Source organism: Crocodylus siamensis, chromosome 3 (assembly GCF_052110815.1).
Source record: "Crocodylus siamensis isolate JL-2025a chromosome 3, ASM5211081v1, whole genome shotgun sequence".
NCBI classification, from domain to species: Eukaryota; Metazoa; Chordata; order Crocodylia; family Crocodylidae; genus Crocodylus; species Crocodylus siamensis.
The window spans coordinates 178,446,817-178,471,495 of NC_143397.1; the positions used below are offsets into that span (position 1 = coordinate 178,446,817).

General features: G+C 41.1%; 1 protein-coding gene across 1 annotated transcript in view; it reads right to left on the reverse strand.

Moving 5' to 3' along the window:
* CDH2 (cadherin 2) overlaps nucleotides 1-24,418 on the reverse strand; it is a 190,546-nt gene extending 166,128 nt beyond the window's left edge. Inside the window, exons 1-2 of the mRNA XM_090039866.1 lie at nucleotides 24,041-24,418; nucleotides 11,797-11,908 (exon numbers count right to left, since the gene is read on the reverse strand). Of these exons, the coding sequence (XP_089895992.1) occupies nucleotides 11,797-11,908; nucleotides 24,041-24,097 (169 nt within the window). The 5' untranslated portion in view covers nucleotides 24,098-24,418. The remainder of the gene's footprint in view (nucleotides 1-11,796; nucleotides 11,909-24,040) is intronic.
* Nucleotides 24,419-24,679: the final 261 nt, after the last annotated feature.

The following is a 24,679-nucleotide window of genomic DNA, read 5'->3' on the forward strand; positions in this document are numbered from 1 at the left end:
GTCCAGGAGGGCTGATAAAGGACACGGTATATCAGAAATTCAATAAGAAGCTATTCCAACATGGTGGAAAGATAAAAAGATCAATGTGACTACACACAGAGCTTCCTAGCTGCCTCAAAAAAAATCGAGAGAAAAACATAGTCAATGAAAGGAAGGGTGTATCATTAAGTACATATATACCAAGGAATAACAAGAAGATGGGGTGACTAAATCAGAAAAGTACAACCAAAAATGAGATGCAACTGGCAAGAGATGCTAAAAGCAATAAGAAGGGGTTCTATAAATACGCCAGAAACAAAAATGCAGAACAAAAAACTTTGGATCCATTACTCAATAGCAAGTGTGAATGTATTAACAAAAGATACAGAAGGCAGGACTGCTCACAGACTACTTTGCCCCAGTCTTTACAAGATCTCACCAAATTGTAACCAAACAGTTAACAAAATTAATATACACAAAGAAGCTGACAAGTGGAAGAACATAATCTCAAAATAGTCTGTCACAAAACTGTTGAAAAATCTGTAAGAATGTGAAATAAGCAAGCCTGGCAAAATTCATCTGAGGATTAAAAAGGAGCAGGCTAAAAGATCTGAAATCTGAGTCCTCGGCAATAATTTGTGAAGTTGTGAAAAACAGGTCATGTTCCAAAAGACTAAAGGAGGGCTAACATAGTGCCAATCTTTTTTTTTTTTTTTTTTTTTTAAACAAAAGATGGGGTGGGGAACTCAAAATATAGAAAATTATAGACTAGCCAGGGTGACTGCAATACCTGGGAAGTTATTGGAGCAAAATCATTAAACCATCAATTTTTAAACAGGTAGAGGAGAAGGGGATGATCAGTAGCAACCAACAGGATTTGCTAGACCTACGTTATGCCAAACCAAGCCAAGCTGACAGCCTTCTTTGACAGGGGCTTGGTGAATGGAGCGAATGCAATGAACTTAATACACCTGGATTTTAAAAATACTTTTGATACAGTCTCATTTGATACTTTATAAGTAAACTAAGGAAGTGTGGGCTACACAGAATTACTATCATTAGGTGGATATATATATAATTGACAGGTTAACCACAAGCAAAGAGTAACTATAAATGGATCAATGTTAGAATTGCAGAAGGTTTCAAGTAGCGTTCCACAGGAGTCTGTTCTGAGGTCCAGTGCTGTTAGCATTTTTATTAATTACGTGGATTAAAGCACTTCCTAACCAAGTTTGCAGATGACAGAAAATTAAGACGGCTTGCAAACACTTCGGAGGTTTAGATTATAGAATTCCGAAAGAACTTGATTAACTGGAGACTTGGACTAGAGAGAATTAAATGAAATTCAAAGACATGCTGCACGCACCAAGGGAAGAAAGACTAAATTCACAAATAGAGTGGGAGTTGACTGACTAACCAGCAACACTGCCAAGGATCTGGGTGTTTTGCTGTAGGGTTGTCTAACTAGAGGCCTATGGGCTACATTTGACCCCTGATGGGGTTAATCTGCAGCGCTCAAACTCCTGATCCAGGCACCACTCCTCCAACTGCTTTCTACATACTGCTACCAGTCTCCAGGCTCTCTCTCCCTCCTCCTGCTTCTGTTGCCTGCTCCCCCACCCCAGGGCCAAGGTAGGTGCTGGGAGCTCAACGAGTGCATGATGTAGAGGGTGGGGCAGGGCACACATAGTTCACAGAGAGGGAGCATATAGTGCAATGCAGCAAGGGTAGGGACAGGGCTCAAGGCATAGCATGCAGCCCCCAGCCACTCAGATGCTGGACAGCCCTATTTTGTTGAATCACAGACACAACACCAAGTCACAAAAAAAAGCAAGTGATCTGGATGAGCAGTATATATATAAGATGCACGAAGAGATAATACCACTACAAAACACTGGTTAAGACTCAGTTGGAGTAATGTATTATTTTCTGAGCTTTGCATTTTAAGAAGCATGTAGTGAAACTGAAGAGGATCTAGAGGAAAGTAAGGAAGATGGTAAAGGGATATAGTGTAAGAAGTACAAGAAAAAGTTGAGAGAACTAGGCATGTTTAGTTTGAAGAAAAAGAGATTAAGGTGGAAAACATGATAACAGTTTTCAGATATTTGAAAGGCTGCTATAAAAACGGAAAACAACTGCAGGGGGTAAGGCACAGAGCAGTGGGTTTATTCTGAAGCAAAGTCTATTTACATTTGATCTTAGAAAAAAAGACAGAACAAAACAAGTAAACCTTCCTTACTATTTGAACAGTATGGAAATGGAATGAGCTGCCTAGAGAAGTTGTAATCTTTCAATGGAGGTTTGCAAAAAGAGGCTGGATAAGCATTTCATAGTTTCATAGTTTCTAGGGTCGGAAGGGACCTGAGCAGATCATCAAGTCTGACCCCCTGCCATGGCAGGAAAGAGTACTGGGGTCAAACGACCGCAGCAAGGTGTACATCTAGCCTCCTCTTAAAGACCCCTGCATCACTTCACTTAGAAGTTGGTTCCAGATCCTAGCCGCCATGACAGTGAAGTAGCGCTTCTGTATGGTTGGCCTTCCTGACTGCATCCCTGCACTTTGGCAATGACCCTGCATTTGTGGAAGGGGCTGGCTCTTGAGATTCCTTCCCATCAGATAACTGTATAAATAAACAAAGCAAGAACTGAGGTAAAAACCTGTGTTACTGAAGCTAAGTCATCATTAGTAAGGACAATCAACACTTTCCTATATAATTCTGACTGCTGTGTAAGATTTTCAGTTTAGTTCAGAATCCAAAATTGCAAACTTACAACAATTAGTGAGAATATATATCCTTGATCAGCGAAAGCCAAATCATGACTACACTGCCTTCAAGCTCTTTTTCCTTTGTCTAGAAGAGTAGCTTCCATTCTGCTAGAGTTGATCTTCATGCAGTTCTTCCTTGTGCATGCTCCAATCTTGACCAAATAGCGAGTTCCCTAGATTTCCTAGTCATACTAATGAAACAGGAGGGTTTTTTGTACTGGTAACATGGAAGGTAGCCTCTACCAAATGTGACATCTTGATGTTATTGCTGGCTGCAAAGATGGGACAGATATACGAGTACTGCTGCCATTTGAATCTATACTGTCTCCTAGTAGATGCATGCAATATTAGATAAAATTGGGAAGAGGGATAGCCTTGAGGGGTTCTTCCATCAGTCAGGACTAGAAGATCAGTTTCTCATGACTACATTCACATTACCCATTTCCAAAAAACATTCAAATCATTTTTCTGAGTTTCCCTAGACCCCTGCCATTTCCTTTCAGATGCATAACACCGATATGCAACTGCCCGTATTGAATCCTGGGGAGAAGCCCAGGAATACCCACACTCCCACCAATCCAGCCCAATCTAGGAGCTCTTAATACTCCCATATTCCTTTTCTATGGTCTTTTATTCTCCCTACCAAGACAGGGGGCTGTGTACTCTCACCCATACTCCACAACAGGATCCTCCAACCCTCCCCCTCAACTCCATCCATTCCAGTGCCCTATACAACTGCAGTTCTCCCTCTCACCCGACAGTGGGATACCCATTCCCTCCCATGCCAAGGGATTTGTCAGCCTCTACCCTGCACCATCACTCTCATTTCCTGCCATAGAAGTTCGTCTGCTTATGCTTCCATCCTTCCCTTGCCAGGGGCTGTAAACACTCTCCCCATAACACACACTGTTCTTCCTGCCCTCTAGGATATAAATCCTTTGGTGTTCTAGTATGCTAAACGCAACTGCATGGATGGAGAGCTGACAGCTGAGTACTGCCATGCTGGAAAGTATTCTTTCACTACTTCACAGATACAGATAGTGAAGAGGTGTTTAGCAGACCACAACAAACAATTGACAGGGGCTCCATGTAACCCCATCTCTTCTTTTTATACACCTACATTCCATCAAAATCAATAAGGTTGTACCTAGAACATTTCCTGAAATTTTGGAATCAATCACGTATAGCTTTCAAAAAGTTATCATCTCACAGGCAGCCAAATGCCGTAAGACTGAACAAAACCTGGCCACCAAGAATGAATCCGGTTCACTGAACTGAGGTGAACTAAAAAGCAGCTCAAAATATATTTGGTTTTGTTGATTGGCACCTGTAGCACAGTATGATTGCATTTAATGTAGTCAGTAAGTATTTAGCTACTACTGGAATTCATTTACATTTAGTATGGTAATATTTTCTGTAATACAAGGTTTTTTCCTATAATATCAGTTCAATATGATGCTTTAGTAATTTTGTCTTCTGGGTTTCTACAGAGATGACAAGTCAACAAAAGATGCATTGTAGTCCTAAATGATAGAACAGAATATATAATGACACACACAATGTGGAACTCAACAGGGTTTCACTTAGGAATTCTGTGAACACGGTTTGGCTTACTTGAATTCACGTTCTGTTCGTTCCAGTACCCTTTTTTCTTTTTTTAAGATTCCCCTCTCACTTGTTCTCTGTCACTCATTTCCCACTTAAAATGGCTAGATCATCAGCCTTCTCTATCCTGCCCTTCCACGTAATTCTGCTCTAGCCATTCCTTCCAACCTTCCCTAGCAAAGGGATCAGGCCTGGAGAATCTGTTGCAGTGATCCTAAGTCATAGCAACCCCTCAAGCATCATTACTAGCTGGCAGAGTTTAAGCAGCCCCATGACTGCACCAAATCATATTAGGAAAGTAAAACTGGGACTGACTTTACAGACCGACAAACTTTGCAGTCCCCTGTTGAGCTGCACCTGGGGCTTACTAGACACAACAGAGAATTCAGCCCTCAAGGACACTCCATTTCACATCCTTATGAGCCACTCTTCATACTGTTAAAGGGAAACTGGAATACAGCAAGCAAATTAGTTCCCACCTGCAAAACCCCCAGATAAATGCAGCATGAACAAACTACAATAAACTGTAACATTACTGGATTTGTATTAAATTCAATTTCTCTGTAAACAGATTTTCACCATATCAAAATTTACTATAAGCCACTGTGCTAAAACCAGGAACAGCATATTATTTTCAGGATTTTTTTGAGACAGAAATATTTAAAATTCATGTATTCCACTAGAGAAATAAGCTTCAATTGATGCAATATTTGTATAACTCACTGAACCTAATATGTCTTCTCTTCATACCCTCCATTTTCAGCATTTACTTCACAGTGAAACGTAAAACAAAATGTAACCCGGAGCTTTAAAAAGTTAAATATTCAGTATTTTCATTTAGCTCCAATTGGCTAAAATTTTACACATAATAAAGCCACGTAGATGACAACTCCCCCTGAAAATGTGGGTGCTTATGCTGATACAAATTTTACATCCAGTGACAACCAGCAGCACTGATGCACACAACGGGACTTACTTGACCAATATGTATACCCTCTGTGGACCACAGGTTGAAAACCACAGCTATACACCAAATCAGAAGCAAGCAGTATACATGCTCCATATACCAGACCCAGATTCTATCCCCTGGCACATGCACCCAACTTCCTTCCACTGCCACCCTCCTCCATAGCCAAACTCACAAACCCCAAGCCCCACTTAGCTGGTAGGAACTGGGCCACAATTTCTCTTGCAGGGCTAGGTGGGGCCCAGCCATGACCCCTCCCCATAATGGGGCCAAGCCACTTCTCCTTCCTCCCACAGGGCCATATCCCCTACAATTGTAAAACCAGGCTGTCCCCTGCACCCTTCTGTATGGCCGGATGGTGCCTGTCATGTTCCCCCGGGCACTAGATCAGGACCACTGGCCACACCAGCCCACAGACCAACCAGGCATTGCCCACCCAGCTTGTGACAGAAAATGGTTAAGCACCACTGATGTAAGGGACTGACTCTTTATACTGTTTCATTATCACAGATTTTACTAATTGTTTACAGAAGTATTCTGGTTCCTACATCACATCTATGTAAAAGAAGTGCATCACCACTGAAAAGGGAGCCCAAAATCATGGTGCAGTAGTTTGTGTTTATACTTAGGACTTAGCAGAATTAGCTATGTAGACCTGCAGTAAACTTTAACTAGCAAGCGATAAAAGCACCCAACACCAACACCACGTTTGTACCACTTGAAACCTTGAAAAGGATGTGCAAGACTGAGGCATGATATGCAAGACATAACTCTTTGAAAGTCCCTAAAAGCCACAAATCAGCAAATGCTGTAACCCTAAAATGTTTCTGAAGCGTGGGAGCAACAGCACATCAGTGGCAAGATGCCAAAGAAGCAGGCAATAATGCCTTTCCCGTAATTTAGAGCTACGTCCCACTCATTCCAATCACTGCCCGATTTTTTGTTGGACTTGGCAACTTGCTGTGTTTTTTTCCCCGTAGCATACTCAATTGGTTCCTCCTGCTCTCTCACTGTGCTCTAGCACAATGACCGATGTCGTGAATTTCTTTGCTTCTCTCCCCCTTTTTCCCTCCCTCTAATGTAATAAATCTCATTATTTCACTCTTCCTTTTTTTAACAACCTCCTCCTCCCTGTTCCCCAGTGCCCCTTTCCATTTTTCCCCATTCACCAGAAACCGAGTTTTTCTGAGTGTGCCAGGGTGGAATTCCATGAATTTGCTCTATGCAGCTGGGCTGCAAGTACACTGCAGTAAGATGAATGAAGTGGGAATAAAGAAAATATGCGTGGGACACTGGACTGCTACCTGAGATTGCTTATACAGACGAACAGTTCCCAGTGATACCTCTGTACCCCCATGGGGAAAAAATACATTAGGAGATGTTGTGGAAATAAAGAGGGAACTATTCTGAACAAGAGGCAAGCATATTTCAAGAAATTACCTAGCTCAGGTAGTAATCTTTTGAGAACAGCATTTCAAAATGACAGCAAAACTAAATATATGTCAAAGCTATACAATGATGGACTGCATGTTTACATGTAGCCAACAAGTTGTATGCATGATGGAATTTTTAAAAAGAATAACGATTACAGTAATTAATTCCTCAAGTCTTTTTTTAATCTAGTTCATTCTGCTCCTCACATAATATTAAACATATTGTATGCTTTGTACTTTTTTCTATTCCTTCTTCCCTAAAACATCATCATCAAAATATCTGCTTCATTAAAATTCATATAATTTATTGGAACGACTGAATAGTTGGAAGAAATGTTAAGACAATTTGGGGAGCAAAAACACCTTTCCTCACATCTGGAAAATATGGAGATACAGCCTAAAATCTCTTCAAAGGTGGCTCATCCATTTTAGCTTCACCCACAACAAATTTATCTTCATAAGCCAACACTGCCTCTAAACCATGGGTACAGCCTCCACACAAAGATAGCTTTCCCCAATATACCAAGCCCTCCGTGAGTCATCTTGGAAAAAAAAAAAAAGGCTTTTTAGAATGCACCATAAAACCTTCACTATACCTATATACCTTTTTCATCATCTAAACTGAACATCTGGATATACCTACTTCTTTCTAATTTCATCTACCATCCTTCTATCAAATTATCTCTGAAATACTAATATCAACTATCTAGAAGCCATAATCTACATCCAGATGGCCCTATAAACAGAAAGCATTTGATGAAGCAAACCCTCTACTTCCAAAAGCTTATGCCACCTCTTTCTGATTTACTTAGTCTGAACTCATGCAGAAGGCAGGCTAGATTACCACCTTACAAACTAACACAGGTAAGTACATCACCCTATAAACAGCCATATACCCAAAAAAAAAAAAGAAAAGATCATGGGTCAACGTACTTCTTTCCACAAAACTAATAAACTGCCCATACATATCAAGAAAGTTGTAATGTATAGCAAGCAAACGACAAGACCTGAGGAAAGGCATTTGGGCCCAACCGCTTGTCTAACATCTCCCCCTACTAGGAATGCACCAATAGAGATTTTTGGGGCCAATACCAATAGCCAATTTTTAAGGCCAATACCAATCCTATTTTCAATACCAGCCCGGCAGCTGGAAGAGCTCTCCAGCTGGTAAGTCTGGTGGGGTGGAAGGAGAAGGGGGAGGAAAGGGGCATGGGGAGGGAGGACAGATCAAGGCCCCCGTGGTGAGGGAGGAGTGGGGCTGGGACAGAGACGTAGCTCATCCGGGGGATGCAGGGATGGTGGGGTGGCTCCTGCCACTGTGCACCACTTGTCCAGGAGCCACTCATCCAACAGTCACCCACTCATTTGGTGGCTTCCACCGCTCATCTGGGAGAGCATAGGGGGAAGGGAGGAGGAGGCATGTGCCCTGGATCTATGCAGAGTGGGGTGGGGCAGGCTCTTCTCAGCAGGGGCTGGGCTGGGCTGCCCTCAGGGCGGGTGGGACTGGGAGGGGGCTACAGCGGTAGGGCTGCAGCCATCCCAAAATTCACCGTAGCTCCCTCCAGTCCATCTCCCAGCACTACCACCACCCACCTTGAGCACAGCAAGGCCCAGCCCCAACCTGCCAGGTAGAGCTTGGTGCATCCCCAGCTCACCCCACGCAGATCTGAGGGCACAAACTGGTGCCCCATGCCCTCAGAGACGAGCAGAGGAAGCAGCGGTGGGAGCCACCAGACCAGCAGCTCCAGGACGAGCAGTGCACAGTGGTGAGAGCTGCCCCCCATTCCCATGCCCCCAAATGATGGCTCCATTCTGTACCCCTCCTGCCCGGGCAGTGCTTGTCCCAGCCCCTGCTCCAGCCCCACTCCTCCCTCACCACGGGGGCCTTGATCTGCCCGGTCCCTGCCCCTTCTACTGCACCAGACTTACCAACTGGACAGCTCTTCAAGCTGAAATCACGGGACATTTATTGGCGAAATTATTGGCCCATCAGGCTGATTTCTGATCCAGACAATTTTCTTTATATCAGGTGCCAATCCAATATCAGACCAATGTATTAGTGTACCTCTACCCCCTACTATATAGTTATCCCAATAGAAAATATTTAAAAAAAAACCCCTCTTGTTGCTCACATGTTCTCTAGACTACCATAGCTACACCATTATTCCAGCCCTACCTTACTTTACTGAACAAAGACACTCTACCAGAGAAACAGACCATCTCTTTGAACAAGCCACCCAAATATTTTTTTTACAAACATATAATACCTCACACTCCTGGTTGTCGCATGACACCACACAGCAACCTATAAGGAAGATCATTGCACAATAACTAAATATACTTGACAGGAATCACAACTTGAAGGAAATATTCACAACCCTCAACACCCCATAGTTTTCATATAACCCTCAACATAGCCAAACCCATCAGAAGCAAACTCTATGCTAATCAACAAGCACCAACCAGAATAGGAACCTGCCCAAACAGCAAATGCCAAGCCGGGCAACATACTTCCACCATCACTTCAAACAAAACTCCATACAGCAAAACTATCAGAATATATACATCCTACAGTGCTTATCACCAAATGTATTATGTCTCATTTTGTGTACCAGTAGCCTCATGGAAACTAACCTAGTAAGCTATGCTCCAGAATGACTCTTGCAGAAAAATGGTAAAGGACAGGAAAAAAACCATCTCCTAGTGGAAGAATACTTTCTACAGAAAAGGTGTTCCATCTCTAACCTCACATTCCTTGTCCTTCAGGGAAACCTGCACAAAACCTTTAGAAGACTGGCTTGGGAGCAAAAAATTAATAACTGAAATGGAAATCTCTCCCAAGTATACAGATGATTCAACAACCATCATGGCTACAATAATATTACTGTATATTGTATTTGTAATATCTTTCAAGAGAAGATCAGCTATATTACTTCACATATTATATTCAGTTAAAAAGTAATGAAATATTATGGGGACAGCTAATGAGTAGGAAAGTCCTATGACTATGATACTATGTAGACAGTCCATTCCTAGCATCTGACAAAGCACACTATTCCTTATGAAAGCTTATGCATTTCCAATTTAGTCAGTTTGCAAGGTACAACTCTATCCTGCCTACTGTCTGAGTTCAAACTAACAGAGAACTACTGATCAAGACCAGTTTAGGGTAATGATAGAGTCACTATAATCAGATGACCTACACAAAAATTACTTGGGTACCTAACTTCAAGTCTTAGTAAACAGGTATTCACTTCAAAGTCATTAAAAATATCATCATAAAGAGCAAAAACCTGGCTGGAAATGTTAAAAGGAAAAAAGTCTATCCATGGAGACTGACTAGCACAGGATGAGAATGACGCAGGCAGAGCAGACTTCATAGTTTCTATTTCTGGAGTTTCTGGGTACTACTGTAAAACATTAATTCATGCATAGGAAGAGAAGGAGAATGAAAAGCAAAAAAAGACAAAACACAAAACCTTCTTACTGCTAGCCAATTGCCAGACTAGTACCAAAACATTTTTTCAATTATTTCAATAATTTCTAAGCTTCTACTTTTTAATAAATCAATACATAAATCTGTAATGAACAGCATATACTTGCTTGAAGTGAAACAGAAGAATAACAACTCAAGTTCTAATACTCTAAAGGTGATCAGTTCTTCATTCAAGTATCCATGATGCTTTGTGGTGTTAAAAGTAAGTTTGTAAAAATATAAATTAAAAGGAGATAATTACATACAGTATGTTAAATCAAAACTAAAGCTTTTGGTCCCAAGAATCCATTTGTTTTGCAGCTTAATTTAAAAGGTCTCTTTATTTAAATGGTTTGATCTGCATAGCCATATTGATATGGAAGAGAAACAAAGAATGAAATTAAATTAGTCCTAATTTAAGATGTATGTGAAACTGCCTGAAACCAATTTTCTTGGTCAGCTCCACCACTTCTAAAATTAGCTGGAAAGCAATTTCTTTGATACTCACTTAAAAAGAGCAAAATTAACACATTTCTTAAATATTAGATTTCTAGGGATAATTACAACTCCACTAAAATGCATCTATTTGGGAGTAATTCTGCATACTAATAATGTCTCAGCAAATACACTGGCTTGAATGCTAAAAAGAAAAAGCAAGCTGGAAGAGAAACACAAAGAACTTGATATTGAGTCTCCAATCCTGAGGATCCCTGTGCTTATGTAGAGCCCAAATGGCTTCAGTTGGATTCTGCATGTAGATGAAGAACTCTGCATCCGTGTTTTTCAGAGTTCACTGTTCGATCTGGACTTTGTTAGATTCAATCTGGGCACCCTGCCATTTTGGCATCGATATGCACTAGGGCAAAGCAGAGCCACACTACCCAGGAGAGTGCCTTCCACATGTCCCAGTGCTCAGGAAGAACATGCACACTACTACATCTCTTAAAGGGATACATCATGCTCCCCTTAAATCCACACAACTGCAAATTGCATTGATTAGTGCACACAGTGCGAGTCCACAGCTCGGCTTTTTCTGCACCTTTTCTGACCCAAATTGAGAACACTGCATGCCTCATGGAATAGTAGGGAAAAGTCTTCAGTGTCATCCTGAACATTAAGCAACAGGTATAACTGCAGTCTTTACATAGGTCACCAAGTGGAAAATAAAGTAATCTTTTTCCATACTCCCCACTGACTGCTCAATACAGGCTGGTGACATGTTAATAAAGCAATTATTGAGAGATAATATATTAAGAAACGCAGCCAAACATGAATTCTATGCCGAGAAGCACATGGGAGGGAGATTCAAGGGAAGATTTGCTAGAACTCAAGTATTTTCAAGTTCTTGCCAGTGGGAGGGTTACATGTTTTTTAAAGTCAACAAATTTTCCTTGAAGTCCCACAGCAGTATTTTGCATAAACAAAGAAACAAACTATTATTCAACACAGATGAAAGAAAAAGCATTTAAAAAACACACACTCCAGACCAGTGCTAGAAAACATAATAAATTAAAAACAAACAAACCAACCCCCAAGAAATGAAACACCAGGAACATCTTTTTATAAATACCATTGAGAAGAGACTGTCCTTCGCGTACACTCCTTGATATGACTGCATTGTAAACATCTTCAGAAAATCCAGTCTTACATAAGATGCCTTCACAAGTTGCTTTTATTGGTGCCTGAAATGCAAGACAAAATTTATGTAATATTTGCAAACCCATTCAGGGGAGAAACATTCCACTTGGCATACACCCCCATTTTGCCACTTTCGTATACAAACAACCTCTTTGTTTCTAAATGGCTACAATGAGAACTCAGAGCGCAAAGGGTTAATCTTTTTGATAACTGACATGGAAGGAACAAATCCCACTTGTCTAGTAAGATCTAAATAATACACATCTTGATTCTTCTAACAACTGAACATTTCATAAAACAGTCGTTGACTGCAAAGACAAATCGGAGAGGGAACAAAAAATATTCCTTCCGCTGGAAATAAGTCTTGCATAAAACTGATCACAAACTTTTTCCATAGATAAATACACTTGATAAATATATTTGAGAAGAAAGATGCAACCACTGATGAGTGTATTGGGCTGTGGGTACTTTTCTACAAGTCTGCATTAGCTCAATGGGTAAATATATATGTTTTTATATATAGAAAAAGCAACATTTTTACAATAGAACCTATGTATAATAACTGAAACAGGTATTACACTAAGCCAAATACTTCCAACACCATCTTATGTGGAAGAAATGTTAAACTAGTAGCTTCTTATTAAAGTGGTGTAAAGCAACAGGTTAGCAACCGAATCAGAGAAGTTTACTCTTTGAAATATAAACAACATTCTTGCCCCCAAATTAAGCAGAATTGCACTTTTTTGAAAGTACGGTCATTTAAAATGAACACTGGAAACCACCTCATTTCCTAAACATTCTATAGGTGTCTCCTTTGATTTCAAGCAAGTTTTAAAAGTTAACTTGTGGCACAGTCATCAGACACCACAAAGCATTCCATCTAGCATAAGCTTTCATTTGGCTGGGTTTTTTTTTTTTATTTTAGTGATACAAAAAGCACTACTCAAGTTTACATGGAACAAACTAAACATGTGTAGCTGAAAGCTTTCACACTTTCTGTAAACTCTTAGGCCCAGATCCACACAAGCATTTGAACATATACCTTCCACCTAACACCAAGAGCACAATTCTCTTGTGCTAACTTTAGACACCTACATTTTTGACAGTACATTTCTGCTTATGCACATGCCCAAAACTTAATCCATCCTAGGAAGGCTTAGTATTTGGATTCATCTCTCACAGTCAACTCAAATAGGGATCCTTAAAATTAGGAGCTTCTCTCCTTTTCTCCCTTTAGGGGTCTAGTCAAGTAAGCACACTGAGTAGATTCAGTTCAGCTACTAAAACAAGCATACTACAAAAATGCATCCACTACAACCACAAAAGGATAGCTGAAAAAGAAAGGAGGAGCCCCCTCTCCTCACAACCCCCGCAGTTAAACTACTCACCCATGGAGAGGCTCAGGTTTAATTTCTTTCCTTTGCTTGAGGGTGCTCAAACACACATTTCCCACTTCTTAAGAGAGAACATCAAGCAATAGACTCTTCCAAACTGAGAAAAACAAGTTCCACCCCTCCTGCTGAAGCCAGACGACCATTTTTCAAAAGTAGAATTTGGGATTCCTTGGGCCACAGGGGGGACCAAAACAAACAAAATTAAAAAAAAAAGAAAAAGCATAATGCTAGCCCAGTGGGAGTCAACCTTATCAGCATGTGTGCCACAAACTAGTCCTGTTCCTTCCCTGAGTGCCACTCCCAGTTTCTTCCCCTGCCTGATCTGCTGCAGTGCTTTCTCCTTCCCGATCTGTGCTCCCTACCCCATTTGCTGCTCTGCATTGTACTTCCTTTCTGATCTTCTGCTGTGTTGCTTGACCCTTCTTTGATAGGACAAGTGCCACACAAATGCTACCCGCATGCCACAGCTTAGCTACCCCTGCTCTAGCTCAAGGAATAAGAAGGGAGATGGGGCAAGAGTTTGCTCTGCAGACCCAAGGCTGCTCATATATTTAACATTAAACAGTCATCAGATAAGGTGGCACAATTTCGAAACAAAATGGGGAAATGCCCCATATCACAGAAAAGCCTAGAGATTAGGGCATTCAGCTGCAATTTGGGCCAGAGGAATGCAAACCCCACTCAGGCACAGGAACCCATGTCTCCCACTTCCTGGGAAAGTATTAACTACTGAGAAATACATAGGCAGGGGAAGGAATGATCCCTCCTCAGTTGGTGAAAGAAACTTAGGTTCTTAACTCAAGAAGGGAGTGGGGCTGTGAATCCCAACTGTTGTAGCCACTTCTTTGCAGCTCAGTTAGGTGTGTAAACCCTCAAAAAAAGTGAAATGCAAAACAGTTGTGCCTTCTGCACTTCCTCACGGCTACTCTAGACATCTTGCGGATCAGAAGTTGGCCACTATGAATCACTGAAATAACCAAATTCTGAAATACCCAACACCTCCTGCCCAGCCACTGCCCCATGCATCATACAAGCAATTTACCTTCATCTATAACCAGATCTAGGGATCCCATCAGCAGCTAATCTAGGGATCCCAAATCCTCAAAATATTAAATCATCTAATTCCAGTAATTTCAATGGGATTAGAAACCTAAATTCTCATGAAGACCAAAGTCAAGCACCTGAAAAGAGAGGCATTGTGATATTTAGTGTTCCAATGCCCAAGTCCTTTTGTGAGTCTAGATCCTACTGGTCACTTTGTTATATGTATGTGCACGTAAAATGAAAGAAGCCATGTCTGCAACCACAGAAGAATAAGATACTGACTTCACTCAGAAGGTTTTATAGGACTCTAACCATACCCACGCATATTAGCATGTTGGAGGCCCTTTCTCTGAACGGGGAAGTATGTTTACCATGGTCTCCTTTTCATTGGAGTATACCTGTGTTAACATTTCAACTTCCAGTACATTTTACCACTTACTGAGAAAGTTGTTTAAGTGCTCAACTGAGCCGACATCTACTTAATCCCAGTTCATTTCAAGAGCTGTACCAAAACAGTACACCTGTCAGCATACTCCAATACGGTTTTTTAATTAGTCTACTATCCATTTATGAGATAGAACCTTTCATTAGGGGAAGCACCTGTAAGAGGGCTTCTAGTTGTCAAGTGTGTTTGCCTCCAATTAACTTTCTACTGTGGACTGGATTTAATTGCAACATAAAGGGCACCTCAGCTAAGTACAATTACTTAAATGATCTTGCATTTCATAGAAAAAAAATAGGCTTAAAAACAAAAAGTGGAAGACAAAGAAATATGTAATAGGAGACTGGAAACAGAGGGAGCTGCACTGAAAGGACAGTCAAGTATGTGTTAAGATTTATAAGTAACAATGACATTTAGTTTCTTTAAAAACTTGGAAGATCGGGTAAATCTAAAATAATTATGATCCCATCTGTCTCCTTCCTCAGCTTTATACCTCAAATCATGTTATAGCTTATTCTGTTATTAAAAAAAATGTTTAAACTACTGTAAGAAGTAACCTCAAAGCAAACATGATAACTAGCCTTTCATCGTATCCTTGAAACAAACAAATCCAGGATGGACAGCTGAGTAGATAACTGGGTTTTAACAAGCCTATGCTTATGTGCCTGGGAATCCTTCAGCCTTTCCAACAATCTATGTGCACTAAACAACTCTTATAAACTGAAACAATGTCTCCTCAAACAAAGACTTCAGACCATGAATAAAGAAACTTCTTTGTTCCTTTATTTGCAACCCCTTGGTTAAATCCAGAAACAAAAGACAGTAGTCTTTTCCCAAAAACAGGCTATTATAAAGATTATTTAAAAATAAAACCCAAAAGAAAGACAGAATTCCAATTTTAATATTACATAAAAATCCTATGTTAGGCACTCTAAATAAAATAAGTGTACCTTAAAACTATATATAGCAAGATGCGGGCTGTATCAGGTTCAGTTGAGGCATTCTGAATATTGTGGCCATATTTAAAATGTTGTAACTATAAACAAAATTATCTCAAGTAGAAATATAAAGCTGTCTGATATTGAAAAGCATCCCCCAGGCCTTTCTCAATTTCCTGACTCGGGCATAAGGGAGAAAAAAGGAAAACTATAGGGCATATATAGCTGTAACCTACAGGGTATTCCTGCGACTAGCACATTTTAAGCATGGCATTAAATTAGTTGTATACTCATCTACAAGAAAAGACTACTGAAAAAATTACCTTTGCAAATGTATTAATAGAAGTTACAGAGCTATTATCAGAAAGAAAGGAGGCAGTGTGAAAACTGCCTCTAGCAGTCTGACAAACTTTGCCAAAGCAGATGAAAATCTAGCAATATTTAAGCAAAACAGGCCTGTTTTTTCTGCTCCCTTGCACCTTACTTAGTCATCCACAACTGGGAAAACTATGCAAAATGCTACCATTTACAAGTGTTAACAACTATACATGGTTCATGGCAGCAGCAGATCAGGCCCAATGAGTTAGGTATTGCAGGACTGAGATTGGGTATGAAGTGGCAAACTGCAATCATGAAGCACAATGATGTAAATTAAAGGGATGTTATCAAAGCTAATGTGAATTCAACTACCACATTTGATACACTGACACCAGGGGATCAAGCAGTTTACAAAACCCATTTTCCTGAACTACTGATGCATTAGCTCTCTGTCTAGATTTTTTCCTGTATAATTATTTCCTTTGAAGTTGATATCCTAAACACTTACCTCTAAAGATATACGTCTAGACCCCAATTTGATACCCTTTTTTAAAAGGATTCTAGTTTATGAATTGTCCCCAAAACAATTGTATTAAGGATTTCAATTTACAGACCATTAAGACTTAAGTTCACTCATGCAATTTGTGCAAGTTAGTAATAATAAAAAGGCAATAATTTAACTATTTATAATTGCTTTCTAATTAGTCCCACTTCTTAGTTTCCAAGCATTATGCAATGTTGCTGCCTTTAGGTCCATAATACTGCACAGGAATGTTTTCTTGGGAGGAGGAATCAAAACTATAGGAGCATTTCACTCAGCACATCATGTTAGCAAGACTGGACCCTCAAAAAGTAAATCTGCCACACAGGAAATTTTGCTATGGATTTCAATGAGAGCAGTGCGAGGCCTTGTTATATCTGTTGTCATGCTATTGCAGCAAACTGAAACAGGCAAGTAGTCATATGCAGTACTATATACCCTTAATTTTTCTTGTTATTGAGAAAATCTCATTTGGTGGTTTTATTAGTGTTGATTAACTTCAAATAAAGTCACTATTATTAAAATAGCAACACTAATATGCCATAAACAGGTAAAAATAGATATTCATATGATTAAAAAAGATGTGAAATAAGTTTAAGTGATTGACATTTACATGAAAGCGATACCCATCATAGGCACCATTTTGGTTTTTGTCAGTCGGTGCCTGCAGACGTAAAAAAACAACAAAACAAAAAAACCCCAAACCTGGCAACTTTACTTTGAACTCAGTGCATTCCTTGCTGAGCCTTGTGCGTGCCCAGAACTGGCAACCCAGCATAGCAGCATCTGTAAAGATTGGGCGTTTTAGCAGGGGGGGTTTTGGTGCTTTTATCTAATAGCAGACTGAATCAGCTTTCCCTAAAAGTGCCAAAAAGCCCTGCTGAAGCACCTGATCTTTACAGACACTGCAGAGCCAGGCTGAAGTAATGCTCTGCTTTTTCCAGTAAAGCATGGTTTTGTTTTCTTTTGTTTTGCTTTTTAACATTTGAAAGCACATGGCCATGGCTCATGGGAGCAGAGCGTCTGCTAATTTTTTCCAGTGGGTGCTTGAGCCCTGGAGTACCCAGAGAGTCAGTGTCCATGTTACCCACAATACGAGGGATATTTTCCAGTTTTGGCGATCATTTCTGTGTGGGGTATGGAAGCAGGGATATTTACATCCAATTCCCAAATGATTTTAAAACTGAAATAGTCAAACTTGTTCATGAAAACAGTAACAAATGTTTAGAATTAAGAAACACTACAACCATGATATACACAACTGGATATTTCAACCCTTTCTCCTTAGCACCTCACATATTAAATTTTCAACCATGGCTAGACATCACATTAAACCTAGGTACCAATCCTACCAAAATTTTTGCATGTACTTCAACCTACAGTAGATAGGCAGTTCATCAAAGAAAGGAAGCCGTCCTACTAATGTTAATAGATTAATCAAGATTTCACTCAATAGGACAACCCGCTACAGTTTCTGGTTTCACTGTAAAATCTTTGGAGTAAAGACTACCTTTTGTTCTGGATCTGTACAGCGCCTAGCACAATAAACTATGCTGCAAAAGCGTTCCAGCAAAGAAAGTGAAGTGAAAACATAACTTCCACAGCTAGCTTAAGACTAGTGAAATAAATATTATTCATGTTCAAATTCTGGCTTTGTAAGCTGGGGGTTTCCAAACTCAGGTCCAGAACAGCTTGTCAGAAGTCATTCAGTTAGCCACACGTAAATCCTCCCCAACTTGGTTTTGATTAACATTTCCTCAACTTTAAGCCAGTGTTCTGCTTCATTAAGCCAGGTATTTCAAAACACAAGTCAGTTCTTAAACCAAAAATTAAGCTTTTCTTAAATATTCTTTAGCCGTTAGCCACTGCTTCCCAAGTTATCCTGACCCCAAAACACTATTTCCCCTTCTTTTCTTAAATGAGCAACATCAAGGCCTCAGTTCTTTAGATCACCTTTGGTCTTCTTGAAGCATCTGATGTAACATGAGGCTGTAACCCAAGTTGCAGCTCTTCTTTCCTACAAATGGGAGAGCTGGGCATGATGAACCTTCTGAAACATATGATGCTCCAGCAATGCTAAGGTGCCAAAGACAATGAAGATCCTGATATGCATGTGTAAAAATATAAAAAACAAACAAACAACCCGACCCAAAAATCACAATATTTTGGAATAAATTTGAGGCTCCCTTTATGCTCCTAAAAAGAACATAAAACCGAAGCCATTAAGTTGAACTGTGCTTCCAAATTTCTTTATCAAGAAAAATAAAACTTTAAAATTCGATTTAGTACAGATTACTTATGAATAATGCCCCTAATCACAAGAAGAGCTGCTAACATAAAAGTGAAAGATTTCTTGTTCATTGACCTTCAGGACATAAGGCCTATATGTTTTTTCTAGCTACGAAAGACTGTGGCGACTCTACTGGGAGATTATAAAATCTTAATATTTCTTCAGGTGAGAGGTTATTGTTGTATGATAAATATTGTGAAACAGGGAGTCCCCAGAGTAGGCTGTTTATAAACATATTTTTAAAAATACACAAGGAATGTCTAGAGAAAAGCATACCGATCCTTTTTTAGGAGCGTTATTGTTTCAGGCGATATTTAGTAAATTTGACCAAAACAAGTTAAACAAATACTTAAAAGATTTGGCAATGATATACCTGCCATTTTGAAAACTGCAGCGCCCACACCTTTCACCATAAATCATTTAACAATAAAAAGACTACTGCTCTTCTCATTCAGGACATATACTTCCATGATCCACAGTCAGACATGCAGAATCAGAACAAATTATTAATCATATAGATCAAGCATCATTGGCACAACTTTTTCTTACGAAGAAATACAGAAGGTGCAAAATGAAATAAATCAGACCACAACACACCATTTTTTTTCTGTACCTGGTTGCGTTCAAATATAAGCTCTCCTTGAGGTGATGTGCATCAATGTGTAAGGATACTATCCTTTCCCTCCAAACAGTCCCTCGAGACTCAGTTCTACATATTCCAATATTAAATCAGCCAATTAATGGGGGGCTAGATGGAGAAGCAGGTGGAGAGAGCCATTATCATTATAACAGTTTTTACAACAAAGTATCCCTTCCACTCATACTGTCCTGCATCTGCCATTTGTCTTCTTGGAATGACAGCTTATGCACTAGTACCAATGAATCTGGAAAGATTATCCATGTGTAGAAAGACAAGGTTTTTTTCCTCCTAAATTAAAATATGCTCACCCTGGAGATACCTGAGATTGTAACAGCTTTATGGAAAAGACTATGGTTTTGCTTGTGCTTGCACAGACCAATAAAATGCCTATCTTCACTGCATCCCCTGCGTGCTTAAAAATAATATAATTAGTTCCAGAGACACCTATAATACTGTTTTTATTAAATACTTTTGTTTTAAAAAAATTATTTTTCCATCACATATGTACACTCATTTAATACATTTCCTCCAAAAGGAAACAAACAAGAGGAAAGTAAATTATTCTAAGGATGAAATCTGGACTGACCAGTTATCCTTACAGGAAACAAGCGATATGCAGTGCTTTGGAAGTAATGTCATTTAACAGTACCACTTTGAGGTCTCAGTCCTACAAACACTTATTATGCACGGTCTTAATTTTATACATGTGAAGTAGTCCCACTGGAACTACTCATAGGCAGAGTTAAATGTACATAAGCCTTTTCTAGACTGGGATCTTAAGTATTCTATCAAGCTATGCTTTAATGTTCAGCATACGAAAGGAGAATGGAAACAAAAGTAAAATGATATTCATTCTACATTTCTCATAAAAAAAAAAATAATGAAAAATGAGACAAATAAGAAGTTTCCAGCAACATTTATACAAGCCTTCAATGCTGTACCTTAAAAGCTAACTGGCAGATTAATAGCAAAACTGGTAGGCAAGTTTAAACTTGTAATTTCTCCAAGAATACCATAATAGGTAGATATTCTACCACACTCCTCTCTGTATATACAAACTGAATTTTTTTTCATAGCTACCACATGAGATACTTAGGAATGAGCATAGAAATCACAAGATAAGGAAAAGAGAGGGAGCATGAGTCACTTCTGCATGATCGTCTGTCAGGTAAAAATAACTTTACTCCCGACTTCCCCAAGCTACTCTTGCAACTATACTGTACATTTCTATGGTAATTACATTTCAATTTGTATATGCTTTTTAATGACTTAAAAGCTTTGTAAGTTTGACTTGCTCTGAAAAATCAACTGTGTTAAGATGGGGCCTAATGGGACTCCCAGTGATGTTACTGAGTTTGCCACCAATCTGAGTGGGAGCAGGAGAAAAAAACTGAGAGCACTACACTTTGAGATATGCACCCCATTTTAAAATTAATTGCAGTCATAAAAGAGGTCACTTTACTAGGTTCTTGTACATATTTTATATAATTCTACTTTGCCCTCTATTTTATGATGACATTGTAAACTGAATTGTGTTTATTCGCTCTATTTTAAAATAGCAACGTGCTGAGTTGCATGTGTGTAGGAGTGGTAGTAGGAGGCTTAATAAACAACATCAAGTTTTTAGCAGATTGAAAATATAGAAATAAGCTACAGAAGCAAATCTGTAGCTTCCTGCACATATACTGCTAGTACAGCCACATCATCGTAACAGTAAACCAAAACAAAAGAGGGTCCTGAGGTACAGTGGTTTCCCTATTTCTGATGAGCCCAATTATTTCAACTGTAAAGAGCCAACTTCAGATCCAAATCTGACATAATAGTTTTCTAGAACTACACACAAAAAGTTTTAAAGATTCTAAATTATCATGCAAAAATATGCCTTTATTTTTTTCTGCCAATTTGCCATCTAAGAGCAATATTTCAAAAAGAAAACATTTTCTTTTTTATCTACAAAACCAGAATTGAGGTTGATGATGTCACCGTCACCTAGACTAAACAAGAAGTATAGGTTGCATTATAGGTTTTAGAAGCATCACTAACTGCTGCAGAAAATAAAATCTTTAAATGAGCTCCTAGCAGGCAAACAGTTTTCTACATAACATTTAAAATGTATATGTTACTAATAATGAAGTAATCAGCCAGTCTAGAAATTTTGGAAGTCCACCTACATATTCTGTTTCTGAGCTTATGTTCCACCAAGTCCATTCAATTCACGTACCGCCAGCTTAAATAATAATAATAATAAAAAAAAGAATAGTAATTACTGAAGTTACACCTGCCCTCAAAACTGATTTCTTTGATTACACAATCACATTCAATTTATTTTCAATGCAGCATGTTTTATATGTACCATAAAACCAAAGTACTGGTGCCTGAAGACCTTCACAACAAAAAACCCAAAAGCTGGGGTATGCTTAACACCACCTCAACCATGTGCCTGGTTAATACTGACCTACAGAATCCACAAGTAGGCGTAGCAGGGTAGATCCATCCAAAAGGAATTCAATCACTGGGTTCTTTACTGAGGCTGCTAATAGGAATGCTACTTATTGTAGCCGTTTTTCAAGAATAAATTTACTAGGAACAAGACCAACAGAGTCTTCAGGCAGTAATAACTTTCATTCTCCGTCATCTAAAGCTGAATTCAAACCGGTGACCTGGACCTTAGTGGAACTTTAGCCCATTATTACTTATCTCCTCATTTCTACCATGTCTATCACCATGATGGTCACATGTCATTGCCACAGTCATAATAAGCTTTAACATATTAAAAAAACCCTACTGTTTCCTGAACATAAAATTGCTATATTTCTCCCCATGAACATTTGAATACTAGCTTCAGTCTTGTCAACAGCACTGCTCTTGCTTTATTGCTTGAATTCTGTGCACTTGGTTATTCCTTAAATTTCTCAATTTCTACTTTACTCTTGTGCTTATCACCAATTTCAGCAGAAAAAAATAATAATTCAGGTTTCTGACAGTAAAGCAAGGGTGCACTCCACCCCCCACCTCCCTTTTATCCTCATTCTTTTTTCGTCTCCTGTGAGGCTTTTGCATAACAACCAGACCCACTGACAGAGCTTATAGAACAATTAATCAGGAAAGACAAAGGGCCAGTTTCTAATCTCAAAGGCTGAAAAAATAAGTTTAAACTCTATCCCAAATCCCACTTTTCCGATCATAAACCAAACCTCTAAGAGGGTGAACACCTACCCAGTTCTGATTATTTTTTGAGCAAGTCCATCACAACTGCTTCACTACCCCGCCAAGGAAGAAGTCATCAATAACTTGCAGAAATAATGCATGTAGTCTTTGTGACAAGGTTTTGTAATGGCAAAATAAGCAAGTTAAGAGTAAATGTGAGTCTTGAGCATTTCAGACTTCTCTCTTAGAAATTAACTTCTCTTAACCAAGAACATCAAATCCAATAATAGAAAAAAAAAAGTTAATAAGGCATCTAACTTGTAAGGTTTTGTTAGCACAGCACATGACAAGAAGAGCACGGTTAAAAATGAAAGGCTGGCATACAGGCACAGGTTTATCAAACTGATTTCATACTAAAGCTCCAATTTTGTGACACTAGCAAAAATGCATCCTAACCTGATTCAACTGATCCTCAAACATGAGAGAAATTGGATTCCCCAATCAGAATGTGCCACTAACAAGGACGGCTACACAAAAAGGCATTAACGCTAGTTCCTGTCCTTCATTCATATAGAGTTTGGGCTTTCATTTAAAGCCAGCCCTGGGCAAAGAGATGGTGGAATAACACAGACCCCCGCTTTAAAGCTGTTGGGTGCAGAAGCAGAAAGGGAAGCAAGTCTGCTCCAGTGCCACACAAAGACTCGCCTCAAGAAACAGCAGGTGGGGATGGGCCAAGTTAAGAAAATCCCCCCTGCTACAACCCTTGCCCACCAGCCCAGAAAAAAACCCGGCGTTTTGAAGTGACATACAGGAAAACAAGTTTCCACAGAGGGCGGCAGGTTTGCCAGAGGAGGAGCACTGTTGTCCAGTCGCAGGGAGCAGATGAGCCCAGCTCCTCTTAAGCCAGAGAGAAAATCCCCCAGCTGTTAGGGATCAATGTTTCAGCACCTCATTTGCCCGCTGTGGCCAGCAAACCCTGGCGGGGAGGGGACACACAACTGCCGGGGACTGGGCAGGGGGAGAGAGGGGAAGCCGGAGGGAGGGGTGGGCAGCCAAAGCCACAAGCAGGGAGGGGAGATGGGAGCCAGGCTCTGCACCATGGACAGTGACTCTGCTTCTGCTGCTCCCGCTGCCGCACCAGCCCTGCAGGAGCCCGGGAGGCCAGCATCACCGCCTGCCCCAGCCCGAGCAGGGACCCGCGCGGCGAGATGCCCGCCCGTCCTACCCCGCCCCACGCAGCGGCCCCTTTAGGGGGGCACCAAGCGGCTCCTGGGGGGGGGGGGGGCACCAAGCGATCAACTCCGCAGCCCTGCCCTGCCCTGCGCCGGCCGCGGCGGGACACGAGCTGCCCGTGCACCTGCTCCCCCTGCCGCGAGCCGGGGAACAAAGAGCCGCAGCCCCCGTCCCCGTCCCCCTGCCTACCTGCTGCAGGGCCGCGAGCAGCAGCAGCAGCGGCGGCGGCGGCAGGAGCCGGCACATGGAGGCGGGAGGGCGGCGCGAGTCCCGGGCTGCGCTCGGCGGAAGCCCCCCGGGTCCCGCGGCCGGATCGGGCTCGGGCTCGGGCTCGGCTCTGCGCGGACAAAAGGCGAAGCCGGCGCCGGGCTGCGCGGGGACAGGCAGCTCCTCTCAGCAAGGAGCCGCCCAGGTGCCGGCGCGGCGCCCCCAGCCCTGCTGCATGCTGGCGGCCGGTGCCTCCTCCTCCTCCTCCTCCTCCTCCTCCTTTCCTCTCCCTCCTCCGCCGCCGCCTCCCCGCCTTGCACGGAGCGCGGCGACAACAATGCCGAGCAGCCCTGACTGCGTGTGCGTGTGTGAGAGTGTGTGCGCGGCTCTGCGCAGCCCCGCCCTCGCCCCTCCCTCCTGCCGCGCGGCCAATGGCCGGGCTGCCCCGCACTGCCCGGCCCGGCCCGGCCCGGCCCGGCCACGCAGCCGCCCACCCGCGGGCCAGGCCGGGCGCTGTGCTGCAGCCCGAGGGGAGCTGGGTGGGGTGCAGGGCTTTGGTGCTGCGGGACAAACCCCGCCACAACCGCGGGCATTGCAAGCGGAGCCCCGCGCTGGTGCATC